The sequence below is a fragment of the Bos taurus genome, chromosome 8 (assembly GCF_002263795.3).
Source record: "Bos taurus isolate L1 Dominette 01449 registration number 42190680 breed Hereford chromosome 8, ARS-UCD2.0, whole genome shotgun sequence".
Taxonomy (NCBI): Eukaryota; Metazoa; Chordata; class Mammalia; order Artiodactyla; family Bovidae; genus Bos; species Bos taurus.
Genome location: NC_037335.1, coordinates 46,500,577 through 46,526,444, shown reverse-complemented (window position 1 = coordinate 46,526,444; position 25,868 = coordinate 46,500,577). Strand labels below are relative to the sequence as shown.

General features: G+C 36.7%; 2 protein-coding genes across 9 annotated transcripts in view; one reads left to right on the top strand and one right to left on the bottom strand.

Moving 5' to 3' along the window:
• The window catches only part of KLF9 (KLF transcription factor 9), a 99,042-nt gene extending 85,054 nt beyond the window's left edge, over positions 1 to 13,988 (top strand). Inside the window, exons 5-6 of one of the 2 annotated variants that reach the window (XM_059889180.1) lie at positions 9,142 to 9,250; positions 13,602 to 13,988. The gene's annotated coding sequence lies outside the window, so the exon portion shown is untranslated. The remainder of the gene's footprint in view (positions 1 to 9,141; positions 9,251 to 13,601) is intronic. The other variant, XM_059889181.1, reaches the window with a different exon arrangement.
• SMC5 (structural maintenance of chromosomes 5) overlaps positions 1 to 25,868 on the bottom strand; it is a 117,975-nt gene that overhangs the window by 2,970 nt on the left and 89,137 nt on the right. For 3 of the 7 annotated variants that reach the window (XM_024996166.2, XM_002689640.7, XM_059889455.1), the window contains 13 exons: positions 19,329 to 19,423; positions 18,597 to 18,729; positions 15,950 to 16,123; positions 14,527 to 14,696; positions 12,074 to 12,197; positions 11,673 to 11,795; positions 5,285 to 5,410; positions 3,328 to 3,372; positions 2,779 to 2,874; positions 2,258 to 2,362; positions 1,946 to 2,065; positions 617 to 796; positions 442 to 537 (listed from right to left, as the gene is read on the bottom strand). In XM_024996166.2, the coding sequence (XP_024851934.1) occupies positions 442 to 537; positions 617 to 796; positions 1,946 to 2,065; positions 2,258 to 2,362; positions 2,779 to 2,874; positions 3,328 to 3,372; positions 5,285 to 5,410; positions 11,673 to 11,795; positions 12,074 to 12,197; positions 14,527 to 14,696; positions 15,950 to 16,123; positions 18,597 to 18,729; positions 19,329 to 19,423 (1,587 nt within the window). Of the gene's footprint in view, positions 1 to 441; positions 538 to 616; positions 797 to 1,945; positions 2,066 to 2,257; positions 2,363 to 2,778; positions 2,875 to 3,327; positions 3,408 to 5,284; positions 5,411 to 11,672; positions 11,796 to 12,073; positions 12,198 to 14,526; positions 14,697 to 15,949; positions 16,124 to 18,596; positions 18,730 to 19,328; positions 19,424 to 25,868 lie in introns of those variants that run through there. The other 4 variants (XM_024996167.2, XM_005210026.5, XM_024996171.2 and 1 more) reach the window with 3 other exon arrangements.

Genomic DNA, 25,868 nt, shown 5'->3' with positions numbered 1-25,868 from the left:
GCACAAGAGGTAACAAAAGAAAATTTCCCATTGTAATGGTTCTGTAAAGGTAAGTCTGTTTTTTATGTGAATAGAAGATTTTGAGGATATTTAGGATTTCCTCTGGGCTAGGACAGAGCAAAACAGGCCTTTCTGAGGAAATGAGGAGGACCAGTGCTTTCTGTCATTTTTCAGTGCTAAGAGAGGAAGTTCCCTAGAGGAAGAATAAATGCCAAAAAAGCAGAGGAACTCTCAGCTCTAGAACATAATGCTATGCCTGCTACTTCCTTCCTCTAGTGATAAGCTTTCTGATTAAGTATGTTATTGGAACTTGTCCCCCTTTACTATAATCTATTTTGGGACTGTTCTGCTCATATTTACACATACTGGGCCAAAATCTACATGTTTTAGCCATAAGGGACTTGCAAGTACGTGAATATTTTTAGATTACTTATTACCTACCTTTGGTGTAATAAAAAAGTACTGAGATGTGTTTTCTTTACAAGCAGTATTTACAACCATTTCAAACACTCTTCGTTCATTGATTGGGTCCATTCCCTAAAAAAAGACAATAATAATGATTAGATTTATTGGGTTTCACTCTATCTTGTAATAGATTTAAAAGAATAAGCAATACCTGATTGATTTCATCAACTACTCGGAACGGACATCTATTAAGCTCCTGAAGTGCCATCAAGTATAACATAGTAGAAACACTTCTTTCACCTCCACTTTGATGATGAGGAGTTAATTCATGCAGTTCAGTACTACTGCGAAATTTGACTCTAATTCGAATTCCATATTTATCATAATCTTCCTACAAAACATTTAAAAAGTTGATGAAAGGTGAAGAGTTTTCTCTGGCAATTTTATACTGTTTTTTGAAAATAAATTTAAGTTCTTTACTCTTGTAATTGACTTATTCATGATATCAATTTTATCTAAATAGATCTTTGGAGACCCCTAGAGCTTGTAGAGAGCAAGTGGTTCTAATATTGTTTCAGTTTATTTATAGTCAATAAAAAGTACCTGCTTTATAGAATGGTTCTGAAGATTAAAGAAGGTAAACCTAGAAATGCTTGGCACAGTTTCTGGCACAAAGGAAATATATTATAAATTACATGTTATTACAATACATTTCTTCCTTCTAGCAAGCCCAGACTATGTAGATGACAATTCTCTTGGCAGGTCTAATATCTTACTAAAACTTACAGTTACATGATGTTTGCAACCTTATCTTTCATAATAAACAGATACAGGAGTAATGGGACAAAATTCCTAAGGAGAAATAAAGGCACTACCTTGCCTTACATTTCTTCCTCCTTAAAAGAAATGCTTTATTAGGGAAAAATTTCAACATTTACAAAATTAGAACTCCCAAATGAACTCAATCAACTAGTCTCAACTGTGATCTTGCTTCATCTATAGCTCCACCCACCCATTTTGAAGGACATCCTAGTTCATCTCTTCATATATTTCTTAATGGAAATCTTATTTTACCCACAACTGCAATGCATGAAACGTATATAGTTCAAGAAATCAGTACCAAAATTTTTAAGTATTGTTGTTCTTGTAAACTCAAATTCTTGATCAAAAGGAAATCACTGATACTATTCTATATTTCAGTTATGTTTGCCAATTTGTGTATGACTCTTCAAACTTGAGGAGTGATTTCAAAGAGCAATGCACTTGTTCATCACAACTGAATAACCATTATTACTTAGGCTGGATATGAAAAGAGTCTGTAAGGTATTAGTCGTTAATCTCAGATGTCACCAAGAAGAACATCTTCAAAACAACAAGGGACCCTGATGGAATCCTATATATGGTCTCTTCTTTCCTTTGGACATTTTTTTTTTAATAAGAAAATTTTTCAGATATAACTTTAGAGTATATAAACAATTTACATATACTTTTAGCATATAATTAAAATTCTTGTCATGAAACATATCAAATGCAATTTTACCTCATTTTCTGTATGGAGGTCAACTTCACCAGCACACTGCATAGAACTAAAAAAATAGCTAAATTTTTCGTTAATTTTTTCTACCAGCTCTTTTAAAGGATTAAGCCACCTTTCTTTCACCTGTAAGTAAAAGCAATATAAAAATACAATGTAAAAGAAGTGTTATTACACTGATACAAAACTTTACATAGAAAAAATCAATATCAATCTAGTCCTGAGAACATACATTTTTTTCTTAGAAACGTTATTTCATTTTGCATTATTCTACATTCCCGTATTATTAATGCACATGAGAAAAAGTTGAATAATTACCTGTGAAATGTTTTCTCTATATTTATCCAGTTCAACTTTCTTTATCTTTAGTTCCGCAGTTAATTGCTCTATTTCTTCTTCTCTTTTTGTGTATTCCTCAACAACCTGGCAGAAAAAAAAATCTTTAAAATAATCTACCAAAGGATAAAGGTACAAAAAATTTTGCATCACATTAATTGAAAATGCCACTGTTTGTATGCAGTTAATTTATGTTCTTGTAACATACTAAAAAAATTTCATTAAAAAAAAAAAAAGACATCTCAGTATTTCAGGTTAGCCTGAGTATTCTTTTTATAAAGAAAAGGCACAGAACACTGTGTTCCTTAGGAAGAATCTATTTAAAATTCTAATAGATTCAGAATCTGGCATTTAAAAGTACATTGTACTAGAGTTCTTGGTAATAATAAGCTAGACAGCAGGAACAGAGTGGGAGGCAAGTACTGGAGGGAACTGTGTGTGGGGGCGGGGGCAGGGTGTGCTGGTGGTGGCGACTGCAGTAGGCATTAGGGAAAGCAGCATACTGTAGGATTGAGTCCTGTGAAGCAAGATGCTCTTGATCTTTCCTCAGTTAATAAAGCATCAATTTCATCCAAGGTGTTTGGAAGATCTTGGAAAGCCTAAAGAATGAAAAAACTGTCCATTATTATAGATAGTACAGTGAAAACAGTTCAATTCAAATAGTTAAAACGAAAATACTCTGTTGAGTGTCTGCTATATGTTGAACAGCATGCTAGCACAACACAGTAAGGAATCAAAGGAATTACAAACATGGCTTTTTGCTTTCAAAAAGGGGTTTATACTTTAGAAGAAAACAAAATGTATATACTTAATAACACGAGCTAACACCTTAAGGCAATGTATTGATGTTGAGTATTAAAATAAGCGGTACACATCATACAGGTTATAGAATTTAGAGAAAAGAATTATCAGTTCATGCTACAGGAACTACAAGAAATAGTAAGAGAATTCAGAGACCTAGAATTCATCTCTGGGCCTTAAAGCAAACAGCTAGGGAAAAGTAAGGCAGAGGAGAGACAGGAGCTTGGAGAAAAAGAAAGAGCACTGCATACCATGGGGGGTGAGGAGTTGTGTCCATTTGGAATGGTGGGTACTTGCTGAATTGGTAGAATGGGTCCAGAATATGTGGGGCATTGAAAGAGAGCAAGAAGTTAGAACTTTATACTGTACTTGTGAAGAACTACAAAAGCATCCTAAGAATCCAATTACTTTGACAGTAGAATTTCACCACAGTACTATCTTCTGAGACCATACCATAGTAACAAATTAGAACAGCGTGGGGGCAGGCAAGCCGTACAACGTTTTGTCGGCACAACTTGCAAAAGTTTATGTACTACAATGTACAAAATGAATCTTAAAACTCTGAAAAAGATCCTAACATGCCACAATAATCTAATATCTTAACCTGTCTTTTTTCCCTCTAACCTTCTGGAAAGCAGTTCGGCTTCTATAAGCTTTCAGATATTTATTGTTTGTTGAATCTGACTTGTCCTTTGAACTCATGTGCCACACACTTATTTCGTATCTTCATTTGATTCTAATAGACAAATTTAAGATGGTGAAACAACTCTGCAACTTACCCACCTTCCCCACCAATTTGAGCAAACCTATTTGTCCTTCGATATTTTCCATCTCAGTAATTGGCAAAATTTAGGGATTCTCTCTCTACCCTTCAATTCAAATGCATTAATAAGTCCTGCTGGTTCTGTCATCAAAAGATACCGCAAGTCTGTAAACTGCTCTGTCATTTGTGCTTCCACCCGAATCCACACCACAACAGTCTCTTGCCTGGTCCAAAGCAACAATCTCCTAAATAGTCATCTTCCATTCTTGTATCCCGACTTTATTCTCCAGATTGCAGCTGGAGTGCTCTACAAACGGCTGTCCTACCTCTTTCGATCTTCTGTTTAAAACTCTCCAGTGGACTTCATCTCAAAGTAAAGCCCAAATTCCTTCTATGGTCTATAAGGCCCTACAGGATCTGACTTCTGCCCTCCTTGGATAATAAATTTTAGCTTCACTAAGATTCTTTCTATTCTGAAACAAGCCAAATATACTTCTGCCTCAAGAGCTTTGAATAAGCTGTTTTCTCTGCTGGGAATGCTTTTCCCTCAAACCTTCACTTGCCTGATTTCTTCTGTTCATTCAGGACTCATCTAAAATAGTATCTTCTCAAAGGAGCCTTCTCTGACACTAGCCTCTTACCTTGTATTATTCTTCTTCTTAGCAGCTCCTGCTATTCCCAACATAATTTTGCTTTTTGATTTGTTTTCCCCACCCTCCAGACTAGAATATAAATTTCAAGAGAGAAGAAAGTATGTGTTTTGTTCAATGTGTGATAGAAGATAATCAAGGCATTACCCCTACCTGTCAGATAAAGCTTCAGGTCAAGGGGCTACCTACTCAATGTAGAACTGGCAGGAAAGGGCAGTATTTTCTCATTTACTAACTGAATGATACGTCAGAATATAAAGTACACAAATGAGAAGAAGGAAAAGCTCTTTTCTTTACCAACAGATGTTAGTCATAAAGAATCCACTCCCAAAGAACCCTAAACAAACATCCTGATTTCCAGGAAAAATTTTCATTTTGTCTTTGTTCTTTGAACTATCACCTCTATGCACTGTTTCTTATATATCAATTACTAGTACTACATTTCCAGGAAAAACTATATCCTGTCTCCCAAACCTCTCCTAAAAAGGTGCTTGGAGAAAAAAGCTTTTTACTGGATGAATGTTTTGGTAGAAATAATTTTGCAAAATGATACCCGTATCTGAATAACTTTGGTACTAAGCAATAAGACTAAATGGTGTCCATTTGAGTATCATGAAGAAAAAATTCATTGAGCAAAATTACATGCATACTCAGTTTAAAAATGGTGGCAGGGGGATCTCATTTTTTATGGCAGATCATGTTTTACATGCTCCTGTACAATGCCTAACACATTTTAAGCTTAAAAATACTGTGTTAAATATGTTAACTCATAGCATTATATATTTTTATACTTACTGTCTGATATTCTTGAGGAACAGTCTGCTCTGCACCCAGGTTACATACTTGCCTGGCTCTCTTCATAAGTTCCTTGCATTTTTGCAATAATCTCTGTCTATTTTCATCCAACTCAATGAAATGTTGCTATTTTAAGAGAAAAATTTGGAAAATTTGTATGTTACTGTTAAATCAGAGAGCTCTTTTATTAATAAATATCACCACACTATATCACATATATTACTGAATTTTGATAATAGTAATAAGCAAATCATCCAAAAACCATATCTCAAATTATGACTGATTTTATTGCTAAGGTCAAGTTTGAACTTAAACTTCAAAATATATTAGGACATTAATAATATGGCATTCCTGAATCCCTAAAAGCTTTGAAATTTAAACTTAATTGCCCTTTTATGACAGTTTAACCTATGTATAATTACACTCTAATAAAACAATATATACAATAATAGGCTTCATATCAGAAAACTCAGCAGAACCTTTAAATGATGTTTGTTTTCCAAGTGCCTTTCATGTAGTTATCATTTATTCATGGACCCATTCATTCCTTCACCAAATAATTACTGAGAACCTATTAAATATCAGTATTTTATCAGGTATTGAGCATAGAAAGGTGAATAAGATGCACAGTCATTTTCATAGACACAGTACCGAAACATTATCCTTTGTATTTTTGGAGATTAAATAAAAAAGGAACTAAACCTATGTAATCTTATTCACATCCATCATGCAGTGTGGGTCTGGTCCTTCCTCCCTTGCTTCCTTGTCAAATTTGGAGTTCAGCCATCAGTGGTCTTCACAAAGTTTAATATACAAGTTGGCAAATTCTATTTCAATCAATTAAATAGTAAACAATGGTAGTGGCAATAATACTGTTTACTTGGTAAAGGTTCCCCCCCACCACCCCAGCAAAATACATAGATCAGATCAGATCAGTCGCTCAGTCATGTCCGACTCTTTGCGACCCCATGAATCGCAGCACGCCAGGCCTCCCTGTCCATCACCAACTCCCAGAGTTCACTCAGACTCACGTCCATCGAGTCAGTGATGCCATCCAGCCATCTCATCCTCTGTCGTCCCCTTCTCCTCCTGCCCCCAATCCCTCCCAGCATCAGAGTCTTTTCCAATGAGTCAACTCTTCACATGAGGTGGCCAAAGTACTGGAGTTTCAGCTTTAGCATCATTCCTTCCAAAGAAATCCCAGGGCTGATCTCCTTCAGAATGGACTGGTTGGATCTCCTTGCAGTCCAAGGGACTCTCAAGAGTCTTCTCCAACACCACAGTTCAAAAGCATCAATTCTTTGGCGCTCAGCCTTCTTCACAGTCCAACTCTCACATCCATACATGACCACAGGAAAAACCATAGCCTTGACTAGATGGACCTTTGTTGGCAAAGTAATGTCTCTGCTTTTGAATATGCTATCTAGGTTGGTCATAACTTTCCTTCCAAGGAGTAAGCATCTTTTAATTTCATGGCTGCAGTCACCATCTGTAGTGATTTTGGAGCCCAGAAAAATAAAGTCTGACACTGTTTTCACTGTTTCCCCATCTATTTCCCATAAAGTGGTAGGACCGGATGCCATGATCTTCATTTTCTGAATGTTGAGCTTTAAGCCAACTTTTTCACTCTCCTCTTTCACTCTCATCAAGAGTCTTTTTGGTTCCTCTTCACTTTCTGCCATAAGGGTGGTGTCATCTGCATATCTGAGGTTATTGATATTTCTCCCGGCAATCTTGATTTCAGCTTGTGCTTCTTCCAGTCCAGCGTTTCTCATGATGTACTCTGCATATAAGTTAAATAAGCAGGGTGACAATATACAGCCTTGACGTACTCCTTTTCCTATTTGGAACCAGTCTGTTGTTCCATGTCCAGTTCTAACTGTTGCTTCCTGACCTGCATACAAATTTATCAAGAGGCAGATCAGGTGGTCTGGTATTCCCATCTCTTTCAGAATTTTCCACAGTTTATTGTGATCCACACAGTCAAAGGCTTTGGCATAGTCAATAAAGCAGAAATAGATGTTTCTCTGGAACTCTCTTGCTTTTTCCATGATCCAGCGGATGTTGGCAATTTGATCTCTGGTTCCTCTGCCTTTTCTAAAACCAGCTTGAATATCAGGAAGTTCACGGTTCACATATTGCTGAAGCCTGGCTTGGAGAATTTTGAGCATTACTTTACTAGCGTGTGAGATGAGTGCAACTGTGCGGTAGTCTGAGCATTCTTTGGCATTGCCTTTCTTAGGGATTGGAATGAAAACTGACCTTTTCCAGTCCTGTGGCCACTGCTGAGTTTTCCAAATTTGCTGGCATATTGAGTGCAGCACTTCCACAGCATCATCTTTCAGGATTTGGAATAGCTCAACTGGAATTCCATCACCTCCACTAGCTTTGTTCGTAGTGATGCTTCCTAAGGCCCACTGGACTTCACATTCCAGGATGTCTGGCTCCAGGTCAGTGATCACACCATTGTGATTATCTGGGTCGTGAAGCTCTTTTTTGTACAGTTCTTCTGTGTATTCTTACCATCTCTTCTTAGTATCTTCTGCTTCTGTTAGGTCCATACCATTTCTGTCCTTTATCGAGCTCATCTTTGCATGAAATGTTCCTTTGGTATCTCTGATTTTCTTGAAGAGATCCCTAGTCTTTCCCATTCTGTTGTTTTCCTCTATGTCTTTGCATTGATCGCTGAAGAAGGCTTTCTTATCTCTTCTTGCTATTCTTTGGAACTCTGCATTCAAATACTTATATCTTTCCTTTTCTCCTTTGCTTTTCACTTCTCTTCTTTTCACAGCTATTTGTAAGGCCTCCCCAGACAGCCATTTTGCTTTTCTGCATTTCTTTTCTATGGGAATGGTCTTGATCCCTGTCTCCTGTACAGTGTCACAAACCTCATTCCATAGCTCATCAGGCACTCTGTCTATCACATCTAGGCCCTTAAATCTATTTCTCACTTCCACTGTATAATCATAAGGGATTTGATTTAGGTCATACCTGAATGGTCTAGTGGTTTTCCCTACTTTCTGCAATTTCAGTCTGAATTTGGCAATAAGGAGTTCATGATCTGAGCCACAGTCAGCTCCTGGTCTTGTTTTTGCTGACTGTATAGAGCTTCTCCATCTTTGGCTGCAAAGAATATAATCAGTCGGATTTCGGTGTTGACCATCTGGTGATGTCCATGTATAGAGTCTTCTCTTGTGTTGTTGGAAGAGGGTGTTTGTTATGACCAGTGCATTTTCTTGGCAAAACTCTATTAGTCTTTGCCCTGCTCTAAATAGAAAAAAAAAGTCTTTCCTGAAGTTCAGTTTTTGTGGGAGAGTAGCAAGCAGGTAGGTAAAGAAAATTAGATGAAAGCACAACTTCTAAATTTGATCGTAGGATAAAAAATAAATTTAACAACTTCCAATTCTTATATGGATTTACATCAAGATTCATATTATATGTTTCATGCTAGGGAGCGCACTAAGCATCTTGATGTATTATTAAACTTACTATCACAATAGCCTTGCAAGTGAGGTAGGTATTGTAATATCTGAGGCTGAAGACAAAACGCTTGGAGTGGTCAGGAAACCTGCCCAAAGTAAAAAACTAAGTAACGTGTTCATCCATCTGTCTACCTCCATATCTGTATTTATGTGCAGTCAGCTTATTAACTTGTAAAAGTATTCCAGATGGTAATAACATATCTCTCGAAATGTTTAATGGGTTTGGATCCCTTTTCTGCTATTTGCCCTCCAATAATTTGAGGAAGTTATTAAACTCAATGGTGTTTAGTTATCCCTAAGTTCCTTCATGAACACAACCCCTACTGAAATTCTGTGTCAATCTTTTTTGTGTATGAATTTGTTTTCCACGATCAGGGTAAAAGACAAACCCCAAAGTGGGGTGAGGGGAAGAAAAGAAGGAAGGAAATGATCTCCCTTTGTTTCAAATGAAGACCAGCAAGAAGAATAGATAAGAGCAAGTGTGGTAAGTGACAGAAAACGTGAGAAGAAAAAAAGAACAAATGAAAGACAAAATGAACTACTATAGACTTACTCTTCTCTGTATCTTTCACTCATCATTCTTGACTATTTAAAATGCATAGTTGTGACTATGATCAGTCAGTAACAAGCACTTACCAAAACACAGTGCAAGAAAGAAGAGAACCCTACAAAAGGGTTGGTAAGACAATTATAAATAAAAAGCATTTACTAACTAACTTTCAGATTAACATATAAAAAAGAGAAACAATGATATAAAATATTGCTGAGGAAATAGAAAATAAAGTCAAGAAGATTAGTATGGAAAAACCTTTCAGAGAGGGAGTTTGTGTATATGTCCAGGTAAGAAAACCTAGTGTGACAAGTAGCTAATGAGATTATTTCCCTGGACAGTATAATTAAGAACCTTTCTACTCTCCAGAGTAATCAGTTCAACTCAAAAATATTACTGTTTCTGCTGCTACTAACAATATGGATAGGAGACTCCCCTGCCAGGTTAGGGAAGGCAGCAGGTGTAGAAGTCTTTATTCTGATTATGTATGTAGAAGTATGCTAAACATCCTTCCATTTTTATTTGAAAGAGTATTTATGCACAAGTATCTTATATCCTTGTGGCCTGAGTATCTTTGACATACTCAGTTCAGTTCTACTATAAACAATATTGAAATTCTCTCTCATTTCCCTCTCCCAAAGCATCTAATCTGAGGTAGTATCCTTTTATTTCCTAATAGTACCTACAGGACAGTCAGCAAACATATTGTTTTACTTACACTGTCTCCCTTCTTCTGTGTTTAAGAGTGTTGTGCCTTTAGCTACTGTGTCAGCCTTCGGCCCACATAACACATGCTTGCTGTCTCCTTAGCCTGCCCAGTAGTTCTAGTTCTCCTCAGTAAGCAACTTTGTTCTGCAAGGCAGTTTCACGTGAGTTGCTAGTTCACAGGACCTGAATCACCCCAGCACCACCTGACCTTTCTGGAATCTAAAAGTCACCTCCCAGTTTCAGCTGCTCTGAAATTGGTCTGCTCAGCTTTCCACACCAAATGGGGCCTCTTTTCTTAAAAGATGAGAACCTGCTGGTGACTTAATTTTTGGATTCTTTGAGCTTTCCCTTTGTTTCTTACCACATACTTTCTAATACCATACCAGTCTTGATGCTGCTGCTGATTGGGTGTTGTAAAAACACAGAACTTGACTGATGTTTGTCCCTGGTTCTTGGGAGGAAGACTCTAAAATCCTAGGAATTTTCTGAGTGATAGGAGTGTCTGAGTTTATGCTAAGGAGTGACTCAGGATGGGGGAAGTCAATGCCAGAAAGACAAATCGAGTCTTATTATTATCCCCACCCAGTCTTTTAAACTGCAGAGAGAAGGGCTAGAGACCGAGTTTAACCATATGGCCAATGATCGAATCAGTCATGCCTAGGTAATGGAACCTGGTAAAAATTCTAAACACTGATGTGCTAGGAGAGCAACAAATTATTTCACCAGAAAAGGGCACAGAAACTGTGTGCAGGACCCTCCCCGCCCTATATGCCTCTTGACTAGGAGGGATTTGTATTGTTTATATAATAAAACTGTAATTGTTGAGAACAGCCTTTTCTTCAGTTCTGTAAGCCACTCAATTATTGAACTTGGGGGAGCCATGAGAACCCTTGAATCAGTCACCAGTTGGTCAGAAGTGCAGGTGGCATCTGAAGGGCAGTTTTATTAAGGACTAAGCCCTTAACCTAGCCTCATGCTAATCCTGGACGATGAGTCTGAGAATATACTGCAGTACACCTACATCTTTTGAGTCTGTTGTATACATTGTCCGTGGGCTTGCTGTTATGTCATCATAGTATCCCAGTTGCTCTTCTATTTTTGGGAAAGGATTTGAAAGACTCAAAAACTGTCACTCTTATGAACTCATTTTGTTGCTTGTTCTTCTTTGGAATTTATGTTAACTTAGTACATCACCCCCTGTCCTTCCCCATTTCAATATTTATCATTAACAGTTTCAATACTTATCAGAACAGAAATCACCAGGATCACACACTAAGGCCATTCTGAGTGTTGACTGGAACTCATCTGTAGTTTAGGGGACACAAACTGCAATAAAAGCTACTAGTTGATTCTTGGCAATAGTACTAACTATAATTTGTATCGGCTAAGAAAGCAGACATGGTAAGATTTTGGTTTTCAAATGACTAAATCAGGTACTCTATTTGTTATTTAAATGGGGGAGGGTGGTAATAATAAAAAAATGTACACAAAGGGTTTCAAATTTTACGTCCTAATCAGCAAAGTGCATGAAATCTAAATTAAACAGCATACCCAAAACTGCACACTGCAAGGCATGATATATATATACACATGTACACACAGTTTTCAAACTGAAGTCCCAAAATAAAAATAAAAGCAAAAATGTTACCTCTGTGATACGTAGCTGTGCTGAGGTTGCCATATAATCTGATTCTAATTTGTTCTTCTCAGAGATCACTGTAGTATTTTGAAGAATTAAATCTACTTTTTGTATATGTAAAGCAGTACAATTCTAGGAATAAAAACCTCTATGAGTTTTATTTTACAACAATATAGTTTCTTAACATTTTTCTAATGTGATTGATACTTCTCTCCAATCTTAAACAGTTCTCCTTTGAGTCATTTGGAATAAAACAATTTAGCTTAATGAGTACTTTTAATCAATTTACTGATCTATAAAGAGAAATGTCAAACAGAGAAAGCTGAAATTACCTATAAAAACCTCTTGCTAAGATTTTACTATTGACGTCCAACAACAAAAAAATGACTAAAATGAAAATGTCTTATTACCTTTATCAGGTTTGTTAATTCAGTAACAAGTTTTGCTTTTTGAATATTTATTTCTTTGATTTTGGTACTTGCTTTTCGTTCTTCCTCTTCAAGATTGCAAGTATCCTGTTCCATCAGCTTTAAACTGTATGAAATGCATAATGATGTAGAAATCAGAGAAAACACAAGGATTGAGCCCAAATTCTCACGTTTCCTGCTGCTTTGTGGTCTATGTAGCAATGCTATTCATATGTTAACTGATAGCTTCCTGATTAATCATTTTATGCAACCACTCAGGATCGAAAACTATTTTTTGAGATGTATCAAGTGCCCAGCATAGTCTAGGTAATGCTAGTGCTAATGGTATAGGATCTAGAGTCAGAAAGTTGGGTTTAAAATTCCTCTTTGCCACCAATGAGCAGTATAACTGAACAAGCTACTCTTCTAAGCTTTGGTTTCCTCCTCTATAAACTGTAAATAATAATAGTACTTCTGCAGGGCTTTGGTGAAGATTAAAAAAAGGCAAACTATGCAACACACTTAGTATATAGTGTCTGGTCCATAAGTGATAAGCACTGTTTATAAAAACAGTCCCTTCCCTTAAGGAGCTTAACTGTGGCAATCTAATAGGTAAAATAATAATGATGAAAAGACAGTACAATTCTAAAAGTTAATACTCTGCTTTTTAATATGGAGACACTAAGGCTGAGAAGTTTACTTAAGTTACCTAACATTACAGATACTAAGTTGTAAAATGTGTTTGACATCAAAGGCCAAGTTCTTTCCACTACAGGGAAAAATCAAAGATGGAAGCAATAAAAAAAAGAATAAACAAGTTCAGTGGATGTTGTAGAGAGTGGACTGAATGGTGAGTGAAGAGTGTGTTGGGGCAGAGAGGGAGGAAATTAGAATGTGTGGAGTGCAAGACAATTTTGAAAAACGTGAAGGACAATCTAAAGGAAAGCAATATTTAAATTTCATACAGTAAAGGTAGGAAGCCACCACAGGTATCTTGAAGGGGGCAGGAACATGAAAAGATGATAAACTTGATGACAGTATTCTGTATGCACTGAATGGAGGAGATGAGTCATGGAGAGACCACTAACCATGTCACCACTGCAGTATTCCAGAGTAACCATAGATAAGAGACAGCCAGGATGACAATGGATATGAAAGGTTATTTCACTACAAAATTCAACATTACCAGGAGAAAGTTTAGTTTCAGACAATGAGTTCAATACAGCAGTCCAACAACAGTAAAAGGTTGACTTGTGGATGACTGAAGGTAAAAGTGAAGGGTTTATGTAGAAAAGAATTCTAGGCAGTTAAGACTCAGCAAATATATCCTCTTTTAAGCAACCAACGTACATACCCTACTGACTTTTAAAAGTTAACAGGCAATTTGCTTTAAAAAAAAAACACAAAAATTTTAAAAGCATTTTAAATATTCAACTTATGTGTTTAGAAACACTATTAAATCAAGGTAAATTTATACTGTACTCAAGCTGTCATTTATTATGTCTTTAATACCTATATCTTTATTCTATAGGAAAGAAGCACAAAAGAACAATCACCAAAAAAGGTCTGCATTGTGTCCCGAAATGGGCATGGAAAAACTTTGAAATTGGAACTCACTTTCCTCTCCCCTAGACTGAACACACTATAACAGCTTTTATCTGATCTTATATATTCCAAGTTTCTACAAAACATCTAAGTTCAAAACAAAACTTACAATCAGCTCTGAGAACAACTGCCTGGGATCTCACAGTAAGCTAGCATAATGTAACAAAGTCATTCATGGGTAAAAGATGCACCTATGGTAATGTAAGAGTATATTCCTTCACTAATGATTTTAGATTCCATGTTGCAGTTAAACGTTAACAAACCATACTTTGGCAAGTTTTGATGTAACATTAAAGAATACGTATGCTGACAAGTCCTCCCTTTTCCACTTGCATATATATGTGGGGCCAGATTTTCTTCATATACTTCAACCAAAACATCTCGCAACCAAGTGAATGCAGAAGCACTTATGAAAAAATAACTAACTTCATCCAAAGAGATTTACAAATGTAAAAATAATGTCCCTCTTCTTACTAAATGTATTTTGTTTGGAAAATTGTTTCTCATAAATATTTTTTGTTAACATATAATGAATTTAATTTCTAATTTTGTTAATATCAATAGATATAATTCATATAAGCAAAACTTCCTCAAGGTCCTCAATAATTTTGAAGAACAGAATGGGTTCCAGGGATGAAAACAGCTGATCAAGGAACAGAAACATTCACAACACTTAAGATTCCCCCTGCTCTGTCCTGTGTTTTGGGTAGAAGGGTTTAAGTTTGAGAAACTCTACACAGCATGCTGGTGGGAACTGTGTTGTCATTACAAGGTATATATAATTAATAATATCCATACAGTGCATCTGTATCACCCTCCCAACCCATATCCCAGAAAGGGCTGAAAGATACCTTCCTAGTTTGGAACTAATTTTTTGTTCCAGTTGTCTTTTCTTCGTTTTCCTTTCAAGAAGCTCCTTCTTCTTTTGTCTAAGTTCATTATCTTTGTGTTCCAGATGCTTGTTTGTCTCATGTAAGGCAATCAATCCTGAGTCTACTGCTTGCAATTTTCTATTAATTTCCTATGGAATACGCAACATTGTTAGTATATTTAAAACAGACTAAAGTATTATAAACTGAGTTAATATTCTTTTTAAATACTCAAATCAAAATAAACCAATCTTTAACTTCAATAGAAGACGTTAACACCATAATTCTCTGACATAAATCATACCAATGTTTTCTTAAGTCAATCTCCCAAGACAACACAAATAAAAGCAAAAAAAACCACAAATGGACTTAATCAAACTTACAAGTTTTACACAGTAAAGGAAACCATAAACAAAAAGACAACCTATGGACTGGAAAAAAATATTTGCAAAGGATGTGACTGAGAAGGACTTAATTTCCAAAATATACTAAACAGCTCAGTAACATAAACACAAACAATCCAAACACTAAATGAGCAGAAGACTTAAATAGTTATTTATCCAAAGAAGAGAAACAAATGGTCAATAGGCACATGAAAAAATGCTCCACATTCCTAATAATATTAGAGAAATGCAAATCGAAACCACAACAGAGTACCGCCTCATACCACCCAGAGTGGCCATCATTTTAAAAAGTAAACAAATAATAAATGCTGGAGAGGGTGCACAGAAAAGGGAACCCTCCTACACTGTTGGTGAGAATGTAAATTGGTTCAGCCATCATGGAAAATAGTATGGAGGTTCCTCAAAAAACTAAAAATAGTTACCATACGGTCCAGCAATCCCACTCCTGGGCATATATGCAGACAAAACTATAATTTGAAAAGAAACATGCACCCCAATGTTCACAGCAGCACTATTTACAACAGCCAAGACATGGATACAATCTATGTCCATCAACAGGTGAATGGATAAAGAACGGTACATTCAATGTACCTTTGGTGTATTCAATGAATGGTATATTCAATGAAATAATACTTAGCCATAAAAGAATGAAGTAATGCTATCTACAACAATATACTAGGTTAAGTAAGTCAGAAAAACAAATACCATATCACTTCTATGCACATTCTAAAATGTGACACAAATTTCTTAACCAGACTTGGATGCAGAGAACAGATTTGTAGTTGCCAAGCAAAAGGGTGAGGTAGGGTCAGATGGATTAGGGTTGGGAATTAACAGATGCAAACTATTATATACAGAATGGATAAACAACAAGGTCCTACTGTATAGCACAGGGAATTATATTCAATATCCTGTATCAAACCACAATGAAAAAGATTATAACTGACTCAGGCTGCTGCATACCAGAAACTAACACAACACCGTAAAATAAAGTGACCAACCTTTAGCTGTTCTTCTAAGTGTCGTCTTTGCTCTAGATCCACGGTGACTGTGAGAAACTGAGCTACTTTTAGGGATGTGTTACTTGAAATGACTTTGTTTGAATAAAAAGAAGTTTTCACCACATACTTTTCTTCTGCTGTATAAATTTGTTTTAATCGGGTTTCCTGTATTACCTATAATGTAAAATAAACATTTAGTAGACATCTAAGAATTATTGGATGGGGCTTCCCTGGTGGCTCAGACGTAAAGAATCTGCTTGCAATGCAGGAGAGCTGGGTTTGATCCCTGGGTTGGGAAGATCTCCTGGAGGAGGGCGTGGCAACCCACTCCAGTATTCTTGCCTGGAGAACCCCCATGAGAAGCCTAAGTGAGTTACAGTACATGGAGTCACAGAGAGTCAGACATGACTGAGCGACTAAGCACAAGAATAATTGTAACATTAAAAAAAAAAAGGACTAAAGAATTAAAAATACAGATCAAGTGATTTTTAGATCAAAATATATTAGATTTATTTTCATTTTTTAAAAGAAATGTAATCCAACATCTCTAAAAAGGTGAGTGATAAATTTCAGGTTATTATTTGAAAATAACACTAAGGAAGAGAACTGGGAGAAAACGGAAACAACTACCAAAGTTGGCTACACTTCTACTTCACTATACAATTTCTCCCAAGTAGGTGTACTTCTGGGGAGTCAGTTGCGCAGCAGAATGAAGTCTGTTATCTCAACTAATACATTTACTCTCCCTTCCCCTTAGTTATATTGTTCAAAGATACATACTCATATTTAATTCCTATATACTTGGGGAATACTTAATGCACATGCTTTTCAAGGATTTCAAAGACTTCTTTTTGCATTTTGGGGGAGAGTTTTTCTCTCAAGAATTTATTAAGGAGTTTCATAAACTACGCACATTCTAAACATCGTAACATTCTGTATATTTATAAAGAATAGGCTGCTTTAATGTCGTTTTTTCCAGTCTCTAAAGGTTTACTACCAGTATTCTTGTGGCTTGTTTCTCTGCAGAAGTTTACAATCTAAGTGACGAGATATGACATATTTAAGCATACTTAGCTTAACAGGGTATAAACTGGCACCCACAAATGTTCAGTAATTTGAAATGAAAGAAGAGCCCACATGACGCTAGCCTTCCCACCACGTGTCATGAAAATAATCATTTACAGAGTCTAAATGTCAGAATTTGATAATAAAGCAAAACTTACACTAAAGAATGTTATTTTTTTTCTAAGGGAGAAAATATGACCATTGTTGTTAGGAGGTAGACATGAAATGTTTAGATAGTAAATTTCCTCAGTGCAGGTTTGTATTTTCTGAAAGATGGCCAAGACAATGTTAAGGGCTTTACTAGGTGTCTGACTTTGCTTTTCTATGTACCATGTTCTTTTTTCTAGTAGAGACAGTAGAGTTAAAGCTCTCTAGGTGACCTAAACAGAATGTTAAAAAGTAAGCATGTAAAAATATTTCAACTTGAAGAACTGTTCAAAAAGTGAAAGGATTTTCCAAGTGCAGTACTATCCCTTTTTGCACCAGAGTAAAGCTATGAAAGCCCTTAGCAAATTTTCTAGTCTTTCTGCAATAGTAAAGAATGCCTACTATCCTAACCTTAAGAGGTAGCACCCTACCTACCTGTGAAGTTATGACAGAAATTGGAAGGTCTGTGTATATTGTCTTTTTTCAAACCCCATCAATGAGTATTAAAGAGGGGTACACACACATGGAGAGTTCTATTTTCCTGGTTTCCCCAAATGATCACCATAATATGATATGCAACTTAATAATTTGCTTGTCTTCGCAAAATGGGTTAGTAATGGGGCCCCATTTCTATCTTTTGTTAATGAGGTATACAAAAGCGCCAGACTACAAATGAATATCCTAGGGATACTTGTAGACTGGCTGTTAAAAACTTAAAACACATTCTCTAATAAATTCAGTATTATAAATAGCAGTTAGGTCTGTAAATGCATATAAGCAGTATTAACATGGTAACTTAGTATTATGGAAAAACCTGTTCTAGAAAGACTTCTTCACTGTTTCTGCCTATGATTAAAGCACTGAAGGTGGTTTGGAGTCTTGGAGACTATTGGTAAGGAGAAGAAAACTCAAAGCATCGGCAGAACACAGGAACCTAAGAGTTTAGGTGGCTCTGTCAGGTAAGAGAAGGAGATCCTCTTAAGAGTGATCATTCACTTATGAGATAATCTTAAATGGAACTTTAAGGGGAGGGCTTACCAGAACAGTTCTATATCCTAGCCTACCATCCTAAAGTATAATCTGTCTGAAAAATAATCTAGAATACAAGAATTTAAATGAATAAACCATTAATGTTTGAACAAATGTCTGTCAAGCAAAGCAGAATTCAATAAGAGAGTCAGGTGTCTCTTTTCAGGCTTTAATTTAGTTACCCTACAGGTATTAAGTATTTATTTAGGTAACTCCACATCCTTACTGTCATAAAGTATTGGTCAACATTCATTGTCCTATGTAATATTAGAAATGTAAAATATCCAGGTAATTCCTGTTTAGTTAAAAACAATGACACGTTTCTTTAAATTTCTCACAAGTTTTCCTTGCCTTTAAGAAGTTTTAACGAAACTACATTTTTGGTACTGATTCAGTATTTTCTTACCCGTTCAATTTTTTCTCTGGTTCTTTCAGTTCCTACAGGAACTTCATGAATGTGATACTGGCAGCAAAGGTAACTCATGACAGGGTCAGGGGCATCAAATAACTCTCGCAAATAAGAGAAAAATCCATACTGTCTGCAAGGAAAAGCAACTTTTAGGATTTTATTCTTAAAACAGCATTAAAAAAAAATCTCATAGTTGACAAGTGAATAAACAATAAATAAAATATAAATGAATGATGGTACAGGAAGTTAATCACTTAAGTGATTTTATTTCCTAATAAGTTTAATATTTATAATTACAAACTATTAATCTCTTCTTTTGTGGTTTCTACCATTGCTTTTATACAGAGTTAAGAGTTTATTTACTTGTAGTAGGTTTTATAACTGTAGTATTTCCATTTGATCCTTCTGGAAATTACTTTTACATTATGAAGTGATTTATCCTTCTATTTCCCCAATAACTAACCAACTATTTTAAGAGCTCACTAAATAGTCCAATATTATTCCAATGATTTGAAAAATCACCATCATATACTAAGAATGCCACCATCTGTTCCTGGGCCTAGATTTTGCCTTTTTAGACTTAAGAAGAGATCCTAAAAGGGAATAATACAGCCTGTAACAAATATATTTGTGTGAAAGAGAGATAATTTAAATATATTTAATAAGAGATAAATGATGACTCAATATTCAAAAAAAACAGCTTAGTTCTAATACTATTTTAAGACTTACTTCAGGTCATTCAAAGATCTTGAAGGCGCTTTGTCTGCGTATGAATTCTTAGGAGCAATAACAGCATTTACTCTTAATTTTTTATTGTCACGAACCTTAATACAAGGAAAATAAAATACTACTTTAATTACCACATACTTTCAATGAAGATTTCTAAAGTTATGATATTATTCTTACTGGCATTCATGGGATAATCAAAAAATTGAACACTCACTAGATATTTAATGGTACTCATAAAAAAAACTTTTTAGTGTGGTGATATTAATAGCTATGTGTTTTCACAGAAAGTACATTTCTTTTATTATTTTCACTGATAAAGTCTATCAAACAGATAAGGAAGCAGTAACACCAAGACTCCTTTTCAGAACACAGAAGGACGGGATACTTCCCAAGTCATTTTATGATTCCAGTATAATCCTGACAAAAACACTACAATATCCCTCCTGAACACATACACAAAAATCCTTAACAAAATATTAGTAAACAGAATCTAGCAATATATAAACACTATACACGACCCAGTCAAGTTTATCCCAGGAATATGAGATTGGTTGACTCTGAATGCTACATCAGTCTAACTTACTGTATTGTCAGAATACAGTACAAAAGCCATAAGATTATCTCAGAATTTTCAGCTAACTAGGAACAGAAGGAAACTTCCTCAATGTGATAAAGGGCATCTATGATAAGCATACAGCAGACATAGTACTTAATTGTGGATTATTAAGTGCTTCCCCCCTACGCTTGGGAACAAGTAGAGATATCAAATCTTACCACTTTTTTTTCAGCATTGTCCTAGAAGAGCTAGACAATGTAGTGAAGCACAATAAAGACGTAAAAGATTGAAAAAGAACAAAAAGATCTGTCAACTACTTTTCTGTTTGTAATTATGTATGTGGAGAGACTAAAAATACTCTGTTGCTCATGGAACTACCTAATAGGTTTAAGAACCATTAATGATTCTAATTGTTCTTTCTGTATTTATTAGTTGGTATTCTACTATATGAGGAAGTGCTTTTTCTTCTTCATGTATTTGGACTTCACTGGTAGTTCATATGGTAAAGTATCTGCCTGCAATTCAGGAGACCCACGTTTGATCTCTGGGTCAGGAAGATCCCCTGGAGAAGGGAATGGCAACCCACTCCAGTATCCTTGCCTGGAGAATTCCGTGGACAGACCATGCGGTTGCAAAGAGTCAGACACGACTGAGCAACTGACACTATATAAGTCATGACTGATGGGGCTGTGTTCCCTCCCTGTATTGTGGCCTGAGGGCAAACTATGGTAGGGGTAATGGCAGTAATGGCAACCTCCTTCAAAAGGACTTATGCCAGCATGCCCTGCCTCCCAGGAATGTTGCAGTCAGAGCCCCCAACCCAGCGGTAGGCCACCATTGACCTATGCCTCTGCCAGGCTCCCAAACACACGTAAGGTTAAGTCTGCCTCAGTCTCTTGTGGCATCACCACTGCTTTTTCCTGGGTCCTGGTGTGCACAAGATTTTGCTTGTGTCCTCCAAGTGTGTCTGTTTCCCAGTCCTACGGAAGTCTGTAATCAAATCCCACTGTCCTTCAAAGTCAAATTCCCTGGGGATTCTCAATCCCTTTGTTGGATCCCCAGGTTGGGAAGTCTGTTGTGGGACCTAGAACTTTTGCAGCAGTGACTCAGAACTTCTTTGGAATAGGTGTTCTCCAGTTTGGAGGAGAGGAGAGAAATAGCTTCAGAAGGAATGAAGAAGCTGAGCCAAAGTGGAAACAATGCCCAGTTGTGGATGTGTCTGGTGGTGAAAGTAAAGTCCGCTGCTCTAAAGAACAGTATTACACAGAAACCTGGAATGTTAGCTCCACGAATCAAGGTAAATTGGAAGTGGTCAAACAGAAGATGGCAAGAATGAACATCGGCATTTTAGAAATCTGAACTAAAATGGACAGGAATGGGCAAATTTAATTTAGATGAACATTATATCTACTACTGTGAGCAAGAATCCCTTAGAAAGAACGGAGTGGCCCTCACAGTCAAAAAAAGAGACTGAAATGTAGTACTTGGGTGCAATCTCAAAAATGACAAAATGATCTGTTTGTCTGCAAGGCAAACCATTCAATACCACAGTAATCCAAGTCTATGCCCCAAACACTAATGCTGAAGAAGCCTAAGCTGAAGATCTACAAGACCTTCTAGAACACACACACACACACAAAAAAGATGTCCTTTTCATCATAGGGGACTGGAATGCAAAAGTAGGAAGTCGAGAGATACCTGGAGTAACAGGCAAGTTTGGTCCTGTAATACAAAATGAAGTAGGGCAAAAGCTAACAGTTTTACCAAGAGAACACATTGGTCATAGCAAACGCTTTCTTCCAACAACACAAGAGAAGACTCTACACATGGACATCACCAGATGGTCAATATAGAAATCAGACTGTTTATATTCTTTGTAGCCGAAGATGGAGAAGCTCTATACAGTCAGCAAAAACAAAACAAGGAGCTAACTGTGGCTCACATCATGAACTCCTTATTGCAAAATTCAGACTTAAACTGAAGAACATAGGGAAACCACTAGGCTACTCAAGTACTTCCTAAATCAAATTCCTTACGATTATAGAGTAGAAGTGACAAACAGATGGAAGGGATTAGATCTTCAGGCAGGCAGTCTCCTGCCTGAAGAACTATAGACGGAGGTTCGTCACACTGTATAGAGGTGGTGACCAAAACCATCCCCAAGAAAAAGAAATGCAAGAAGGTAAATGGTTGTCTGAGGAGGCCTTACAAATAGCTGAGTAAAGAAGAGAAGTGAAAGGCAAAGGAAAAAGGCAAAGATACACCCATCTGAATGCAGAGTTCCAAAGAACAGTAAGGAGAGATAAGAAAGCCTTTTAAGTGAACAATGCAAAGAAACAGAGGAAAACAATAGAATGGTAAAGATTAGAGATCTCTTCAAGAAAACTGGAGATACCAATGAACATTTCATGCAAAGATGGGCACAATAAAGGACAGAAACAGTATAGACCTAACAGAAGCAGAAGATATTAAGAAGAGGTGGCAAGAACATGGGCTTCCCGTGTGGTTCAGCTGGTAAATAATCTACTTGCAATGTGGATGACCTGGGAAGATCCCTTGGAGAAGGGAACGGCTACCCACTCCAGTATTCTGCCCTGGAGAATTCCATGGACTGTACAGTCCATGAGGTTGCAGAGTCAGACACATAGACAAGAGTACAAAGAAGAACTGTACAAAAAAGATCTTCATGACCCAGATAACCACGATGGTGTGATCACTCCCTAGAGCTCGACATCCTGGAGTGCGAAGTCAAATGTGCTTTAGGAAGCATCATTACGAACAAAGCTAGTGGAGGTGATGGAATTCCAGCTAAGCTATTTCAAAGCCTAAAGTATGATGCTGTTAAAGTGCTGCACTCAATATGTCAGCAAATCTGGAAAACTCAGCAGTGGCCACAGGACTGGAAAAGGTCAGTTTTCATTCCAATCCTCAAAAAACGCAAGTCCAAATAATGTTGAAACTACTGCACAATTGCACTCATTTCACATGCTTGCAAGGTAATGCTCAAAATCCTTCAAGGTAGGCTTCAACAGTATGTGAACCAAGAACTTCCAGATGTACAACAAGCTGGATTTAGAAAAAGCAAAGAAACCAGAGATCAAACTGCCAACATCTACTGGATCATAGAAAAAGCAAGAGAGTTCCAAAAAAACATCTACTGCTTCACCAACTATGCTGAAGCCTCTGACTCTGTGGATCACAACAAACTGTGGAAAATTTTTCAAGAGATGGGAATACCAGACTGCCTTGCCTGACTCCTGTGAAACCTGTATGCAGGTCAAGCAATAGTGAGAACCAGATATGGAACAACAGAATGGTTCAAAATTGGGAAAGGAGTAAATCAAGGCTGTAATGCCGTCACCCCGCTTATCTAACCCCTACGCAGAGTACGTGATGCAAAATGTCAGGCTGCATAAGGCATAACCTGAAATCAAGATTGCTAGGAGAAATATCAATAAAGATATGAAGATGACACCACCTTAATGGCAGAAAGCAAAGAGGAATTAAAGAGCCTCTTGATGAAGGTGAAAGAGGAGAATGAAAAAGCTGGCTTAAAATTCAACATTCAAAAAACTAAGATCATGGCATCTAATACCATCATTTCATGGCAAATAGATGGGAAACAACAAAAACAGAGACGGATTTTATTTTCTTGGGCTCCAGAATCACTGAAAATGGTGACTGCAGCCATGAAATTAAAAGACGCTTGCTCCCTGATAGAAAAGCTATGACAAAGCTAGACAGTGTAATGAAAAGCAAAGACATTACTTTGATGACAAAGGTCCATATAGTCAAAGCTCTGGTTTTTCCAGTAGCCATGTACAGATGTGAGAGCTGGACAATAAAAAAGGCTGAGTGCCAAAGAACTGATGCCTTTGAACTGTGGTGTTGGAGAAGACTCTTGAGAGTCCCTTAGACTGCAAGATCAAACCAGACAATCCTAAAGGAAATCATTCCTGAACGTTCACTGGAAGGACTGATGCTGAAGCTGAAACTCCAATACTCTGGCCACCTGATAGGAAGAGCTGACTCACGGGAAAAACCCTGATGCTGGGAAAGATTGGAAGCTGTAGGAGAAAGGGACCACAGAGGATGAGATGGCTGGATGGCATCACCGACTCAATGGAAATGGGTTTAAGCAAACTCTGGCAAACAACGAAGGACAGGGAAGCCTGGTGTGCTGCAGTTCATGGGTTCACAAAGAGTCTGACACAATTGAGTGACTGAACAACAACACAGTTGAGCAACTGGTTTGTAAGTTACCAAAGGATGGGAAATGGTATTCTAGAAGACATAATTACATGAGGAGATTACATACAATAAACTTCATAATTTAAAATATACACACACAAAAAATCACACATACAAGCAGTTCTAGTCCTAATAATGAGATACAATGGATAGTTCTCATAATACAAGAAAAATAAAAGGTCAAATTTCCTGGAACCTATGTCATATTATTGGGGCTTCCCTGGTGGTTCAGTGGTAAAAGAATGCACCTGCCAATGCAGGAGATGCAGGAGACACAGGTTTGATCCCTTAGTTGGGAAGATCCCCTAGAGAAGGGAATGGCAACCCACTCCAGTATTCTTGCCTGGGAAATCCCATGAACAGAGGAGCCTGGTGGCTACAGTCATGGGGTCACAAAAGAGGTGGACACAAATGTCTTATTATATGGTTCAAATTCTTAGCACAGAGGAAGCATGAGTTTTTGAGGCAAATCCAGTTACTCAGTGTAGGCTAAGCTGATAATTTAGAAAACAGAAAACATCTAATTACACCTGACTCCAGGCCCTTCACACTGTACCATGTCTCACAGACTTATAATCCAAGTAAACTACTTTTTCAGTGACATCAGGTCAAGAACCCAACTGTTTAGACTTAAATAGCTCTAACTACACAAATGCTTAACTTTTTGGAATCCATTTTATACTTCTGTAGATTCAGCCTTTTTATCTGGTCATCATATATTCATATTCCTTGCCAACTCCCAAACCAGAAGGCGGTCAATATAGTGAAAGTCAAAGAAAGTAAAGATTTTCCCCAGTAACTTGGGTACCAGAGAAACAGAGGACCACTTAAGCTGATTCAGGGTCCTGTCCTTACTTAGACTTACTAGAAAAAGTTCATCTTTCCAGGGTTTTTTAAAAAGTAGAAGGCATATTGCAAAAGGAAAAAGAAATCTTACTGACAAGACAGTAACATACATAGCTCACAATATATATTAATATTATACAGTGAAAACTACAGTACCTAACACTGCTCTTAACTTTTTCATTTAATAATTTATTTAATCATCATGACCATATTTTGAAGTAGATATTATCTCCATTTTACAGTGAAGAAATTAAGATACAAAGCACTGAGTTTTTGAAAACAGCAGCAAAGCCAGAATTCAAAGTTTGAGCCATGCTGGTTTCTAGTGGCTTAGATTCTTGGTCAGTGGTGTTTTTCTAGTCAGACATAGGATTCTCACTCTTTTTAAAGTTTCATTTATTTGGGTGCACCATGCAGCCCATGGGACCTCAATTCGCCAACCAGGAACTGAACCTGTACTCCCCGCACTGGAAGTACAGTCTTACCCACTGGACCATCAGGGAAGTGCAGATGTTTTATTTATAATAAGAAGCAATATTATATTATTTCCCTCTCCAAAGAAAAACTGAGTTCATTCCAATACATTTCCAAAAAGGATGTCCAAGACCAAAGGCTTATCATTAAGATGTTTCTTTTTCTTAATGTGACAGAATTACTTCATATTAATTCCAAATCATAATTTCAAAATATGTTACAGATGGAATTATGGGCTGTTTGTCCTTTTGTAAAACAAATTCAATCCTCAGTAATGGCACAAAAAAGAAATTAGTGAATTTGAATGATTTTACATAAGAGTTATTGCTGGTAAAATAGGTCATTATCATTTTTTGCTCCAGATTGAAGTTAAAAACTCAAGCACTGGAAAATAAGTGTGAAGTGAGTTAAAA